Genomic DNA, 13,177 nt, shown 5'->3' on the forward strand with positions numbered 1-13,177 from the left:
TCATCTAACACACACTCAGTAGTAACCCTGGAACAGCTGAAAAACAACTCTGAGGCACAGAAAACAGCTCTGTCCCTGGGAAGAAGGCTGTCCTACTTTTATAGCGTTATATTGCTATCACAGAACACTCCCCGAGCCTGGGGGATACTTAAACTCCAATGTCAGGCTTTTCCCATTTTCTGGCCCAGTTTTAGTGATTTATTCCATTATATACTTTTACATGAAACCTACTGGCAAATACTGCATGGAAACCTCTGTCTAACGACCACTTTGGCTTCTTCCCTGGATTCCTCTGAGTTAATCTCAACTTTGTGCCTCCTTGAGTTCATGTTTGCCTTTGGTGTCATCAGAGAATGAGCTCCACAGCAGCAGCTTTGGCACAGTTGTGCCCAGCTAATGCCGTTCAGTTGGATCTTGACAGCTTTACTGCAAAGGCTTGCAAAAGCCGAGGTCAGAACTAAGTCCAAGTGAAAGTCTGCCAAAGTCCACAAAAAAAAAAAAATTATTCAGGTCTTATCCCTGAGGATAACCAAGTCACACTTAACAGTAAAGCAGCATGTTCTGTTAAAACACCTGAACAGAAAATGGCAAAAAGGTTATATAAACCAAAGGAACGTTTACATTAGGACACAGACCCAAGAAAATTACAATATGCCATTGTTAGTTACAAATCGTCTTGAAAAGTACATGCCAGCCATGGACACTAATGGCACAGAGGTACTACGGCCTCATTCCCTGATACAATACCCACAGTGTCTCCAAGTCAGGAACATTTGCCTTCAGCCTATTCTTCTAGCCCGACAATTCAAAGAGTGACTTTCCAAACCAATCCAAACAATTGTGTTTTTCTCTGGTAAACTACAATGGGACACTGAGCTAGGGAGGCACTAGCTGTAGTCCAGAAGAAATCTTTTAACCCTGAAATATTGGACTAGCACTAGCTTTGGTGACCGGGAGCTAGGGGTAGTGGCTGTACCTATGATGTCAACCAATGAAGGGCAGCTCCTAGGTCCCCCTACCTCCCTGCCATCCATATGGACACCAAAGTGACAGCAACTGTATCACTAGGTCCTGAGGTTTTTGGCCTCAAAAAAGCAGGCAAAACAAGGCTACCAGGCAGAACCACTGTCATACGACTTGTTATATGTTCAGTCAAAACTGATCACAAGTGAACCTCTGCATACTTTTCCTTCCCAAACAGCTTTAGAAGGCAGGCAGCTTGCAGTGATATACCAGGGCTGCCCCACACCCCAGGGGTCATTTCTGCCCACCAGACCCAGAGATATTCTGTTGCCTTAATAAATCAAGATATTGCATGAGTGGACAGACACATCTGTTGTCTGTGACCCTGAAGGGAGCTCCACATTCTCCTCCTGTGGATTGTATCCTATAAACTTGAAAACAGGACAAATTCAGCAGAGACAGGCTGGGATCACCTTTCCTGACAGCAGCTGCTGCCTTTTTCATGGGACAGGCTGCACAGGCAGTGGGAACCAGGACAGGGGGCAGCTCTTGGCTAGGCATCAGTTTCCCTTTCTAGCCCATGGCAAGGAAGTGCCCTTGAGAACAAACCACCACCCACAACCTAGATGCTGCCTGTGGAGTAGGTAGACCATGTTCTTGCACTGGCTATAAGGATAGAGTCCATGATCCGGTCATACAGAGATACTAAAGGTGAGGTGGGACTAATACTGACAAGGAGACTCTGAGGAGTAAGGACGTGCCTGGGAGTTTCAAGGGGAGGTCAAGCCCTCAGAGCAGCAATGGCAGTGACACGTGGCAGGAAAAGATTTACCCACATTGTCTGGTAGAGCAGAATATCAATAGAAAAATACATATGCACCACTAGAAGTACTGTGTCAGAGAGGAGAAGGGGCAAAAGGGATGAGACATGGCATTAAGACAGAGAAATGTTGCCGAGTGAGTTTATTGAACAAGTGTTTCAGGAGCTAAGGAAATGAGACAAACTGAAGGAAAGTTGCTGGGGAAGATCAGCCCCTGAGAAATCACATGCAAGGGAGCTTGTCTTCCCAGGCTGGACTCCAGCACAGACTTAGCATTCAGTCAGACTCAGGAGGTCGAGAGTCCTACTGCTTTTCCTGGTGAGAAAAGGAAAGAGAAGTATTAGACACAGAGCACATTCAGAGCTGAAGCCCTATTCCTCATTTCACTGGCCCAAGTGTTGACTCAGTGTTGACTCAAGATAAAGAACAGTCTCAAAAGCCCAAATACTCCCTTTCATTACTGTAATGAAAGGAAAGATGAAAGGTTTTGCACATTTGATATAACGCAGTTGGTTTAGTGCAGTACTTTCCACATACCCTCACGAGCTTTTGGGACAGATTGCACACTGGTGAAAATGAGTAGAATATCTCTGACATTAACAAACAAGAGGCCATGGACAGATCACAGAAATGGGCCCTTTGCATTTTCCCTTAAAATGCAAAAAAACCATCTACTTGTACAAGTCGTCGTGCGCCAGGAATGTCTAGTATATGCCCATAAGCAGTTAGTCAACAAGACATTATGAAAACAGCTCGGCATTCATATTGGTACAGGAATTGGTCATGAAAGGAGGGGGGTTACTCTTGTACATACAGGTAGGCATTGCAGAAAGTACATCTGTTGCTGTATGTTTTGCCATCAGAGCCACAGTGGGGCATATATTCCAAGGAGCATATAGAAGAGACTTCTTGGAAGTCCTTGCAAATCTCCTGCACACAAGAAGATAGACGTGAGTTTCTCTGCCTGAGAGCAAACCGTGTCCCCCGAGCACAAGGAATGACACCCCACTGAGAAATGAAACTCTTTGTAACATCATGATAAGGAAATCAAGGTTTCCTCCTGACAGAAGATGTGATCTTGTACTGTTTCTGCTCACTGCCATGTCTTTTCCTGCCCTGTTACAGAGCAATGAGATGGATGTTGGCTGTTTTATGGATGAGTGTGAAATTGCCAAGGGTTCTCCTCAGGTCTGCACACCACCGGGTTCCCCAGTTGTAACCCAGAGCAGAGGACAGTCCCCCATGAGTGTAACAGACACTGGACCTCACTTTTTGTTCCCATCCTTTCCCACTCACTTTTGAAACCTGGTCTTCACAGCGTCCATTCTTTCTTTTGCCAAGCTTGGTCCGATACTCCCTGGAGGAAGGAGAGACCGTAGTTAGCCGCAACCCTCCCCATTACAACCACAGTGCAAGAGCAAACCTTGCTCCCACGTAGTGCACAGATTTTCAGACAAACGAGCTCAGCATTGCCCGCACAGTACTAACAAGAACATGCCCTTATGGACCAGGCACATGTCTTTTGGAATAACACTCTCGCCAGTTGATGCCTTCCCATTTTGTGGGGTTCTGGGGTTGAATGCCCATGTCAAACAGCAACCAGGGCAAGCAAGAAAGCTTGGAAAGACAGACAGGACCTATACAGTACAGGCTTTCAGAGACCGCCCTTGCACATTACTTGGCACTCATGGATCCAACCACCACCACTGCAAATCCCCCAGGGAGAAGGACAAGTACTTACAGGTTGTGGGCACACAGGGTACACTCGCTGGCGTAAGTGACACCGTCGGTACCACAGACGGGATTGTAGATCATTGTGCAGGCCATCAGCTGTTTGCCGTCCTCCAGCGTGGAGACTGGGTACTGGCTGCAGTTGAGCTAGGGAACAAAGATGACAAAAGCTCTGGCACAGGCTCTGCTCTGTGCAAGGGCACCCGGGCACACACACATACACTTACGCCTCTACCTGTTACGATCTGCCATAGGACAAATTATGGTTATATATTAACTCATTCTTCAGGGGAAACTAGCAATTTCCTTTCATAGCCTTATGTTAGAGAAGTCTGAATCAAGGCTTGAAGGCAGACATTACTCATTCAGCCTTGTATTCATCATGATGCCCCTATACCTTGCAGAACCTACCGGGATATTACAAAACACAGCTTAAAAATAATCTGCAAATCAAAATGGCGTGATTTATGCACTTCTTGCAAGAGGGCCAACTGTGACCAAGGTGTTTTTCATGGCCCACAAGAATGGAGGGGAGATGTGCTGACAGGTCTTTTGTTGCAAAGGGACGGTTCGGAGTGTTGAAATCTGCCAGTAGGACTGACAGCAGTTGAAGCTGATTTACACCAGTTGAAGAACTGGTCTTGCGTTTGAGCACTCCCAGTTTCTCCACCGTGGTGAGCTCTTCCTCCCTGATTTATGTATCTCACCAGGTCTGAGCACAGAGCGTACTCAGGAAACAAAGGAATGACATTTCGTAGTTTGTTTGTATGGAAACAAAATATCTGACTCGGGATGTTGACTCTTTCAAACACATGCTAATGAGATGGCTTTGTTCTTCTGTTCCCCGGTGAGTGTAAATAGTTTAGAGCTGGCCAAATACAGTTAATCTGGTATTTTTACAAGATTCATTGTTGGCATACATTAGATTACATTGCATTTACAAAAAAACCAGAGAGGGGTTTGAACCCCCTCATTAGGGGAGGGATTCATTAAGTATCAGCATTCAAAACACAGGCAATTTTCTAAGACTTGAAACATCCTTTTTGTAAAATGCAAGTGTCCAGAAGGCAGCGGGTACCCTGGGTCTTCTGCATCCCCTTCCCATGTTGCCAAAACAGACTGCTAAGTTTCTGCGGCAGCTATGACAGACTGCTGTGGGAAAGGGATTTCTGCTTGTAAAGCCTTAAATCATTTATGTCACCTGTCTCATAACTCATTCCTCTCCTGTCCTCTCCTCTTTCTTTTCCTGACTGCATCCAGAAAGTGCCCAATATTCCCGCTGCTGGGAGGATGATACTCAGCCTCAGAAGGAAGGACTACACAAGGCATGACCCTTGGTGGAGGTTACACCACCAAAAGCGCTTGTTCAATTATGCGGTCAGCTCAAGCCTTTATTTTTCTTTAGGTTTCACTTACTTGGGAAACTTCTTCTATGCACTTCCCATCATGCTTCTTGGCAACGCTGGTTCCGCGTTCGCTGGAAGAGAAAGCAGAGTTTAAAAATGCTCAACAAGTAACTGGTGAGCTTTCAAGGGGTGACCTCCAGGGCTTACATGTTATGGGCACAGAGCGCACAGTCGTTGCTGTAGGTGACCCCATCTGTCCCACAGATCTCACGCAGGATGAAGGGGCAGGCTGTGATAGCTTCACTGGTTTGGGTATTGCTCAGGTAGGCACTGCAGTCAACCTAGGGGGATAAAATAACAGTGCTGGGTCAGTTGCTGGGAGGTGGCAGAGTGCCTCATCTGCAGTCTGCCCACCCTGATCCTCCAGATTTTAAAGGCTTCTGCCAAGCAGAAAATCAGAGGGGTTTTTAGGTTTAATCTCCTGTTAGAAATTAGTTGAGTAATTGTAGTTGGATTTGGTATTGTCTGCTAACAGAGGAAAGAAAGGAACAACTGGCCAAAAGGATTATTCTCCTAGGGTAGTACATATGCAAGTTTTAAAACAAGCCTTTAACCCAAGGAGTCTGATTTAAAGTGTTCGACATTAAGTCCAGCTTGTCATAGTTAACTAAATCTGAGATTTTGTTTCAGCTTTTTCTTAACAGCAGCAAGAACTGTTTCACCAGCTCCTTTTGCAAAAATATTTACAATATATAAAATCTAACAGTTTCAGTATTTGAGGATAAATAGACATGCACCTATTAGAAGTCAGCCTACACTAACATCACTGACACTTCACTGTCATTTTGCTTAGCTTCCCCAGTGCAGTGTCTCTTATTATCCATATTTCCCACATGGTCCAAGAGCAAATTAAAGCAAAGACAGCATTTTAACAATGTGTCTTTACTATAGAAAATAGATTGCAGTCCCTCGGGATGCATGAAATTATTTTTGGTGCTTTAGAGCTGCTTTGCATAAGCAGAATAAATGTGTTGAGGTATTATCAGCACATATTGTTACTGTGGAGGATAATAAAGCTATTCCTGTATGCATACCTGACAGCAGATTTTTCCTGGCTGACCAGAGCACAGGGATTTTTTTACCTGCCTGTCTAGCGCAATGGAAATCTTAGCACTGAATGGATATACAGACATCTAACACAGTCTTCTGTCTTCCTCTCCTGCTGTGCTAAAATGGGCTGCATGGCTCTTGGGCTGCCTCTGATGATTTCTGTTCAGAGATCTGCAGTACTGGGACACTTTGCCTCTGAAGTCCCAGCCTGTTCCCATTTTTTCTTGCCCTCATGTACAGCACATCGGCTGCAGCCGCTGTGAGCAGCTAGGGAGAATGACAGCACCAGCACGAACCCTGTACGTCACCCCTCTCCATGCATCCAGGAGTCCAGCAGGTGCACTGAACTCAGCCAGGGTCTTCCTGGAGAATGGAGAGAGTAGGAGATAGCACTTATTTTATAGCTGGTTATACTTACAGGAGTACTTTCTTCCTTGCATCTTCCCTCATGGCTTTTCTCAACATGTGTCCCATGTTTTCTGAAAGAGAGAGGCTGGCATTAGGGTGCTCACTGGCTAAGCCCTGTGACACCCAGGTGCCACCGAAAGCAAATCAAACTCATAGCAAATATACATGGTAAGGGAGACATCTGATTGCCTAAAGAACCAGCTTCTCCCGGTCATTAGCAAGTGTAATCCTAAGCAGTAATGAACCTATCAGGTCTCCTCACTGTGTGCTATGCAACAGCCCCATCTGCTCTTTCCTCTGCCCAAATACCACAGCCCTCGTGGTGTGCTCTGACTGAGAGCTGGCTCTCCCACAGTTCCCCCGAGGAGCACAGACAGAGCATCAGGGAACAAAATCGAGGTGATAGGGGCTCGAGGAGGTTGAAAGAGAAAAAGACATACATACATCTTGGCATCGAAAGAAAAGCCATCTGGAGCACTAACTATGGCTAGTCACTCCAAAAGAGAGTCCTACGTACAGTACTTACAGGTTATGGGCACAGATGCTACATTCGTTGTCGTAAGTAAATCCATCTGTACCGCAGACTGGGAGCAGGATCCTTGGACAGGGCATGTAGGATTTGCCACCCTTCATAATTTGTGATGGGTATTGACTGCAATCAATCTACAAAAAGCAGGAGTGTCAAACCTGGGGAAGTCCTTGTTCTGTAAGAAAAACCCCAGAGTAACCTTCTGCCATGTCTTTTACACTGGGATGCTGAGACAACACTGGTGCTACGACTCGGTTCTCTCAAAACCAGGGTGAGTCAGTTCTGCATGATTCCTCTCGTGCACAGAGGGAACTGCACAGCACCGCATCGTTTGTGAAATGCCAAATCACTAGGGTAAGTAGCTTGGTCAATGCCAAATGCAAGATATGTCAGAAAAGCAAAATAAAAGAGAAAAACATAGTCCCTTCTTCATTCTGCAGTATAGCTATAAACAAAACACCAAAATAGGGAAGGAATTTAGACTTCGCTGACAATGCATTTGAAGAGCATCCTCAAAGGAAGATCTAAGCCCAGACTGACTGACTTCCACTGCATGTGTTGGCATGCCCTAGACACCAGCTCTGGGACTTCTTGGCTGATAGACTCAGATCAAAATTTCTGGAGTGCTCCATACACCAGAATATATCCCCGCCCCAAGGGTTGGTGTAGGTGGGAATTTGTAATGAAAACTCTGTGCCTAGCTCCATGCAGCCCATCTGCCAGGACTGTGCAGGCAAGGAGGGCCCAGAGGACACCCGCCTCAGGACAGATGGGATTTGTAGGCATCCTCAACACAAGGGACTGACCAGACTTAATAGACGTGGAGAAAGCCAGGCTTCAGGCCAGCTCACTTTCAAAGTAGATGTAGCCTCAGGGAACCTTTCAGTTGATGCAGATAAGAGGAGAAATATGCTTTATATTGAATACTTACCTTGGAAGTCTCCTGTTTGCATTTTCCATTGTGTTTTTTGCTAACATGGGTCCTGTGTTCTCTGGAAGAGGGAAACAATAAAGGTGAGGAACTAAATGCTTGACTTTTGGTCACAGTCACGTGCAAAATGAAGCAAGCCATGGCTTCAGACTCTGGAAGAGTCTATCAGAATAGCTACATTACTTCACTCATTAACAAGTTCATCACATCTCATGATAACATGCAGTTTAAAGTAATATTCTTAATTATTCCTTCCTCTGCTCAGTCACTGCCTAGCCCACAGACTACTCCAAGGAGCTGTCATCTGACTCTTCAATGTTTCCTCTCATGAGCACAAAGAAGGTATCAGAAGGAAACTCGAGGTAAATCCAAAACCAACCCAGTTTCTAAGGGACTTGAAGAAATAGGCATAAGCAGAAATGCAGAAGGATGGTTCTGAGGACTGCAAAGCATTGCTGGTTACTTAGGAGGAGTGCTCTATGTATGGGACTTACCCGTTGTGGGCACAGATCCCACATTCATTATCATATGTAACGCCATCTGTGCCACAAACAGGATTCAGGTCCCTTGGACAGGATACTAATACTTTGCCATCTTTAGTGGTTGTTGTTTGGTACTTATTGCAGTCAAACTGTCAAATAAGAAGAATTAGCTTTAGTGGAGCCCTTGCTATGCAAGAAAAGTTGATGCAAAACCTTTCTGTACCATTCTGTATCCCAGCCTCCACTGTTTCTGCAAGAGGACAAAGCCCTGATATACTGAAGTTAAATCTTCAATCAGAAATGAACTTTCTGAATATTATCCTACTTCTCTAGGAGTCAAAAAAAAGGACTGTCTTGAAGAAGGGGTCCTTGAGGCAGAAGAACATATACAAAAATTCTGGGCCCATTCTCAATAAAAAAAAAAAAGTCTTCAATTTAGTGGGAAACATTTTTCATCAGCTGGAAATCTGGCTAATAATGTGCTTGTTTGTGCTGGTTTTCTCCCCACTTCTCCAGCTCTGTGATTACTTATTACTTAGATACCCTGCAGTTAAGCACTGAGTTTGAAAGCATAGAGGAAAAAATTATTATCTATCAGCTGGAGAATGGACTTTCTACGTCCCAGAATTTTGGTGCTGAAATATAGAAGCTTCTTTTCCTGAAGCACCAGACTGCTGGCCTCATACAAATATACAATAAACTGTTCTCTATGAATATGTATGCTTAGTGCTCTCATGAGTCTCACTGTCTGTGAAAGCACCAGCATGGGAATTTGGAATCCCTGTTGCAAAGGGTGGAAACACTTGTGACCTCCAAAGAGAAAACTGCCAACTTGCACAGCATGTTGGCAAGTAAAATCTTGGGCGTCCCCTTCCCCGGGTACAAAAACCAGCTTAGGACGTAGGGAAGTGGGCTCTGCAGCACTGACTCACTGCAGCTTCTCATTTCATACCCATCTCTTGCCTCCTTCATCGGCTTGCTGTGGTATGCATGGGGTGACCCGCTCTTTGGAGCGGGGAGGGTGCAAAACCCACCCTCACTGTGCAGGAAAGCAAAGCGTGGACGGGGACCCTCATCAGCTTTGCCATATGGTCCTCTCGCAGTTCCCTAGGGAAATCTGTGGGGTTCTCAGGGTTCTATGAACAGCCTTAAGAAGTGGAATTTTGACTTCTATTGCACTTACAGTCTCCTTGCATTCTCCATCATGCATTTTGCTAACGTTGGTGTGATGTTCTCTGCAAGAAAGAAACGCTTTGGTTAGGAAGCCTTGAGAATAACTTTTCCTGTTACACTCTGGCACTGCGGGGAGAAAGCAAGGTCCCACCCTGGTGGGACACTACGGCTGCTTGACTTGTCTGAATGCACCCTGCAGATGGTAGCAGCAAACGCAAGGTATTTCTGTATCACGTGGTAATCAAGTGTGGGGAGTAATTAGGTGTTACAAGTAACACTTTGATTTGTTTGTGACTCTGCTCTGGGTTGTCCTCTGGTTCTTTTGTGATTCCCCTGGTGAGCACAGACAGAAAGCAGGGAAGAAAACTCAGATCGGCTGGACAATTACAAGCAGCCTTAAGAATTACAAGATACCTGCCTTAAGAAGGACTAGTGTTATTATAGAAATGTTTCTGAGAGCCTGAACTATTGTTAATGATTCAGAAGAGTGTTCTATGCACAAGACTTACGCATTATAGGCACAGATCCCACATTCATTGTCGTAAGTTAAGCTATCTGAGCCACAGACTGGTTTCAGTATCCTTGGGCATGCTACCAGGACGTGATCACCTACTACAGTTGATCGGTATGTAGTGCAATCAACCTGTGAAAATAGAGGAATAGAGAGAAAATCCCCGATATTTTCAATATAAAGACCTAACGCTCCTATGCAGTCTGCTTACTCTCCCTCAGCCTTTGGGAACAAATTCAGCATCAAACTAACTCCGCTATCAAAAGCGGAAGCCAAAGTCGGTTCTGTGGGAACTGTCTTCTGCTGAAAAAAAATAGCACAGCAAGAAAGACTGTGATTTGAGTTTTGTGAGGTCCTTCATAAGATCCTGCTGGAGCTACCTAGGTGGTGAGATCCAGCCTTCAGCCAACACAACATTCTCATTTTATTCCCAATTAAAGAGGCTAGAAGTCTGAAGTAGAAAGGCACAAAGACATGGTATCAGCCCATAAAAATTCTCTCAACTTTGGTTATCATCAGATTTCAATTCCATTTGGGCTGCGCAGACCACCTGTGCACGTTCTGTTTTCTGCTCGTGTGGTGCTTGAACCGTCCCCTTTTACAGCCAGCTGAAGTCTTCCACGGACTTTGCCTTACCGCAATAGGTTTCAGCTTGCATTCGCCATCATGTGCCTTCTCCACACTGGCCCTGTGTTGCCTAGAAGAGAGCAGACCCACGTCAGGGATCGCAGACAACAGCATCGCCTCGAGGCCAGTGGTGTCAGCGCCCAGCTAACTCGTATGCTCCTCCGCCCCATCCATCCTTGGGGATGAAGCTGCCACCCTTACCTTGAACCCCTTGCCCTGAGGCTTCTGCCAGGTTTCCAGCCGTACTCACTTGTTATGGAAGCAGATCCCACAGTCGTTGCTGTACGTGACGCCGTCAGTGCCACAGACTGGCTTTAAGTTCCTTGGGCAAGCTATCAAGACCGTCCCATCCTTGCTGATGCTGGGATATTGGCTGCAATCAACCTGCAAAATCAGCACAGAATCAGCCCCAGCATCGGCTCCTCCTGGAAAGACCCCCCCCAGCAGCCTCCCAGCACCGCAGCCACAGCGCCTGCAGCTTCTGCCGGGAGGTAAATGAGAAGTGTTATTCTGAATCTGCTCAGGCAGACAGGAGTGAATCTTCCCTACAGAAGTTTCTGATTACATTTTCCTGCCAGGGTCCGGGGGAGGCATGGCACAGAGGAAGGATTGCTGTGGGTGAGACGCTGCCTAATGAAGGCAACCGGTAATTGGGAGCCCGGCTGTATACCAGAGCCCCTCAGCTCAACGTGTGCTCGTTTCAAATCATGCTGCAGTCTCCGGTGAGTTACAGGAGCCTCGTAACTGCGTGGGAAGAACCTGCAGACAAATCCGTCACACAGACCCTGCTGTTTTCCTCTCTGTGACATAGGTATGGGAAAACCTGTGCAAGGAATATAGTCCTGTGTGTCTTACTGTGTAGACAAAATTATCAAAATCACAGTCTTTGATGCTTTCGAGCATATCATCTTAAAACAGTATTCCTCAGGAGGAGGTAATCGACAGCCTTTTGCTTGGAGTAACTAAATTGTGTCTAAGAGTTAATATAATAGGACTGTATAATTACTTTTCGCTTTCTTCATTTTATTTAATGAATTGAAAGTATTGTAAAAAATGAGGGAACTTCTACTTTCTCGTGAAATTTGCAATATCCTTCAGTCATGCACTGACAAATATTATTTGAACAGCCAAGCTTTCATTAGATTTAATCCACTTCCTCATCAGGTAATTACATACTGTTTCCACTCTACCAGAAACCTGGAACTGAACAGAATAAATAGATCTGTAGCTCACCTCAACTCCAAAGGCAGTACCTGAAAGAAAAAAATGGAGACAGAAAAGAAAAAAAAATAAATCAGATTATTGATATGCGGAATAGGTATATGTAAATCTTTTCATGAAACTGTTAAATTCCATGACTGTTGTTGACTAATTTATTTGGTTTAGGAAAACATGGAGTTTTACATGATGCCATTAAATGGTCATTGGATGTATTAAAAGTATAAAGTTTCATTGCACTTTTGAGGGGACATAAAACAGAAGAGAGCACATATATTAATCCATCCCTGAGATGTTACAGGGAAGCAACACAGGTACTTTCAATTCAGTACTCTTGGATTTTAACCTCTTCTAAGAGACTTTATGTTTGACTTTCAGAAGTTTGGACATGCGTGTTTAAGATGACTGTTGACCACTGACACCCTCCATCACCAAACACATCCTTCTCAGTTACCAGGAACAGCACAGTAAACTCACAGAGCAATCCTAGAGGTTGAAGTTTGCATTTGTATTGCTCACATGGAAAATGATGCCATTTCTAACAGTTTTACTTTGCCCTTATACACAGTAGTCCCATGTGTAAGCTCCTGCCCTGCGCTAGGACTGCTCCTTCAGAGATTTGCTCCTACAAATGAAGATGATGAAAACGGTCATCTGTATTGTGGTTTGCTGAAACCTCAGTCTTGAAGTCTAATTTTTTGCTACACTCTCTCAGGAAGAATATTTCTTCATGGAATAAGACTTTTCTCCACACTACGAGACCCAAATACTTTTACTGAAATTAAAATTCTGTTCTCATTCAGCTAGATCCATCTCTGCAATACCCAGGAAACACTCACCTAAGCAGCAGCAAAGGGCGAGAGCCGCCTTCACAAAAACCTCTGTTATCTTCATGGCAGACAGAGGTACCACTCCAGCGCAGCCTGCAAGCTCTCTGTGAGGGAGAGGAAGATTGCAGGTAGGGGCAGGAATATATAGCTCACCACAAAATCCAGTGGTCCCACCTTATTAGGTAACGTTCCAAGCCTGTCATCAACAGTCAAAGCCAAAAATAAATTTACCCAGCTCTAGATTTCTAGGTAATGATTGACACGGGTGTGTATGCCAGGAAGGGGCCTTTTGTGTGGCTGGAGGGAAGTGCGGAGCATGCCAGGACCCCTCTCCTCCTGGGTGGATCTGCCCCAACCCTGGGCTGCCCCTCTCACGGCTGTGGCGCGTCACAGGCTCACATCTACCCTGCGACTGGGTCGCTGTAATTAGGTCTTTCTCCTCCTCTACACTTTTCATCTGAGCTGCCAGCCGATAGCCAAACCCCTCGTTATTTAAC

The 13,177-nt window shown here is 45.3% G+C and overlaps 1 protein-coding gene across 2 annotated transcripts; it reads right to left on the bottom strand.

Annotated features, from left to right (window-relative positions):
* Positions 1-1,909: 1,909 nt before the first annotated feature.
* On the bottom strand, positions 1,910-12,808 carry LOC119152108 (ovoinhibitor-like). Of its 2 annotated transcripts, none has more exons than XM_037396874.1 (16): positions 12,690-12,808; positions 11,866-11,885; positions 10,883-11,016; positions 10,642-10,702; positions 10,004-10,137; positions 9,505-9,556; positions 8,334-8,470; positions 7,840-7,900; positions 6,906-7,042; positions 6,390-6,450; positions 5,069-5,202; positions 4,932-4,992; positions 3,526-3,662; positions 3,054-3,141; positions 2,599-2,714; positions 1,910-2,099 (listed from the first exon to the last, which is right to left on the bottom strand). In XM_037396874.1, the coding sequence occupies exons 1-16, from the start codon at positions 12,742-12,744 to the stop codon at positions 2,054-2,056; spliced, it is 1,434 nt and encodes a 477-aa protein (XP_037252771.1). In that variant the 5' UTR covers positions 12,745-12,808; the 3' UTR covers positions 1,910-2,053. The 2 variants fall into 2 exon arrangements, with proteins under 2 accessions (XP_037252771.1, XP_037252772.1); XM_037396875.1 differs by having other exon boundaries at positions 3,081-3,141; positions 12,690-12,806.
* Between the last annotated feature and the right edge of the window lie 369 nt (positions 12,809-13,177).

The sequence above is a fragment of the Falco rusticolus genome, chromosome 8, assembly GCF_015220075.1.
Source record: "Falco rusticolus isolate bFalRus1 chromosome 8, bFalRus1.pri, whole genome shotgun sequence".
NCBI lineage: Eukaryota > Metazoa > Chordata > Aves > Falconiformes > Falconidae > Falco > Falco rusticolus.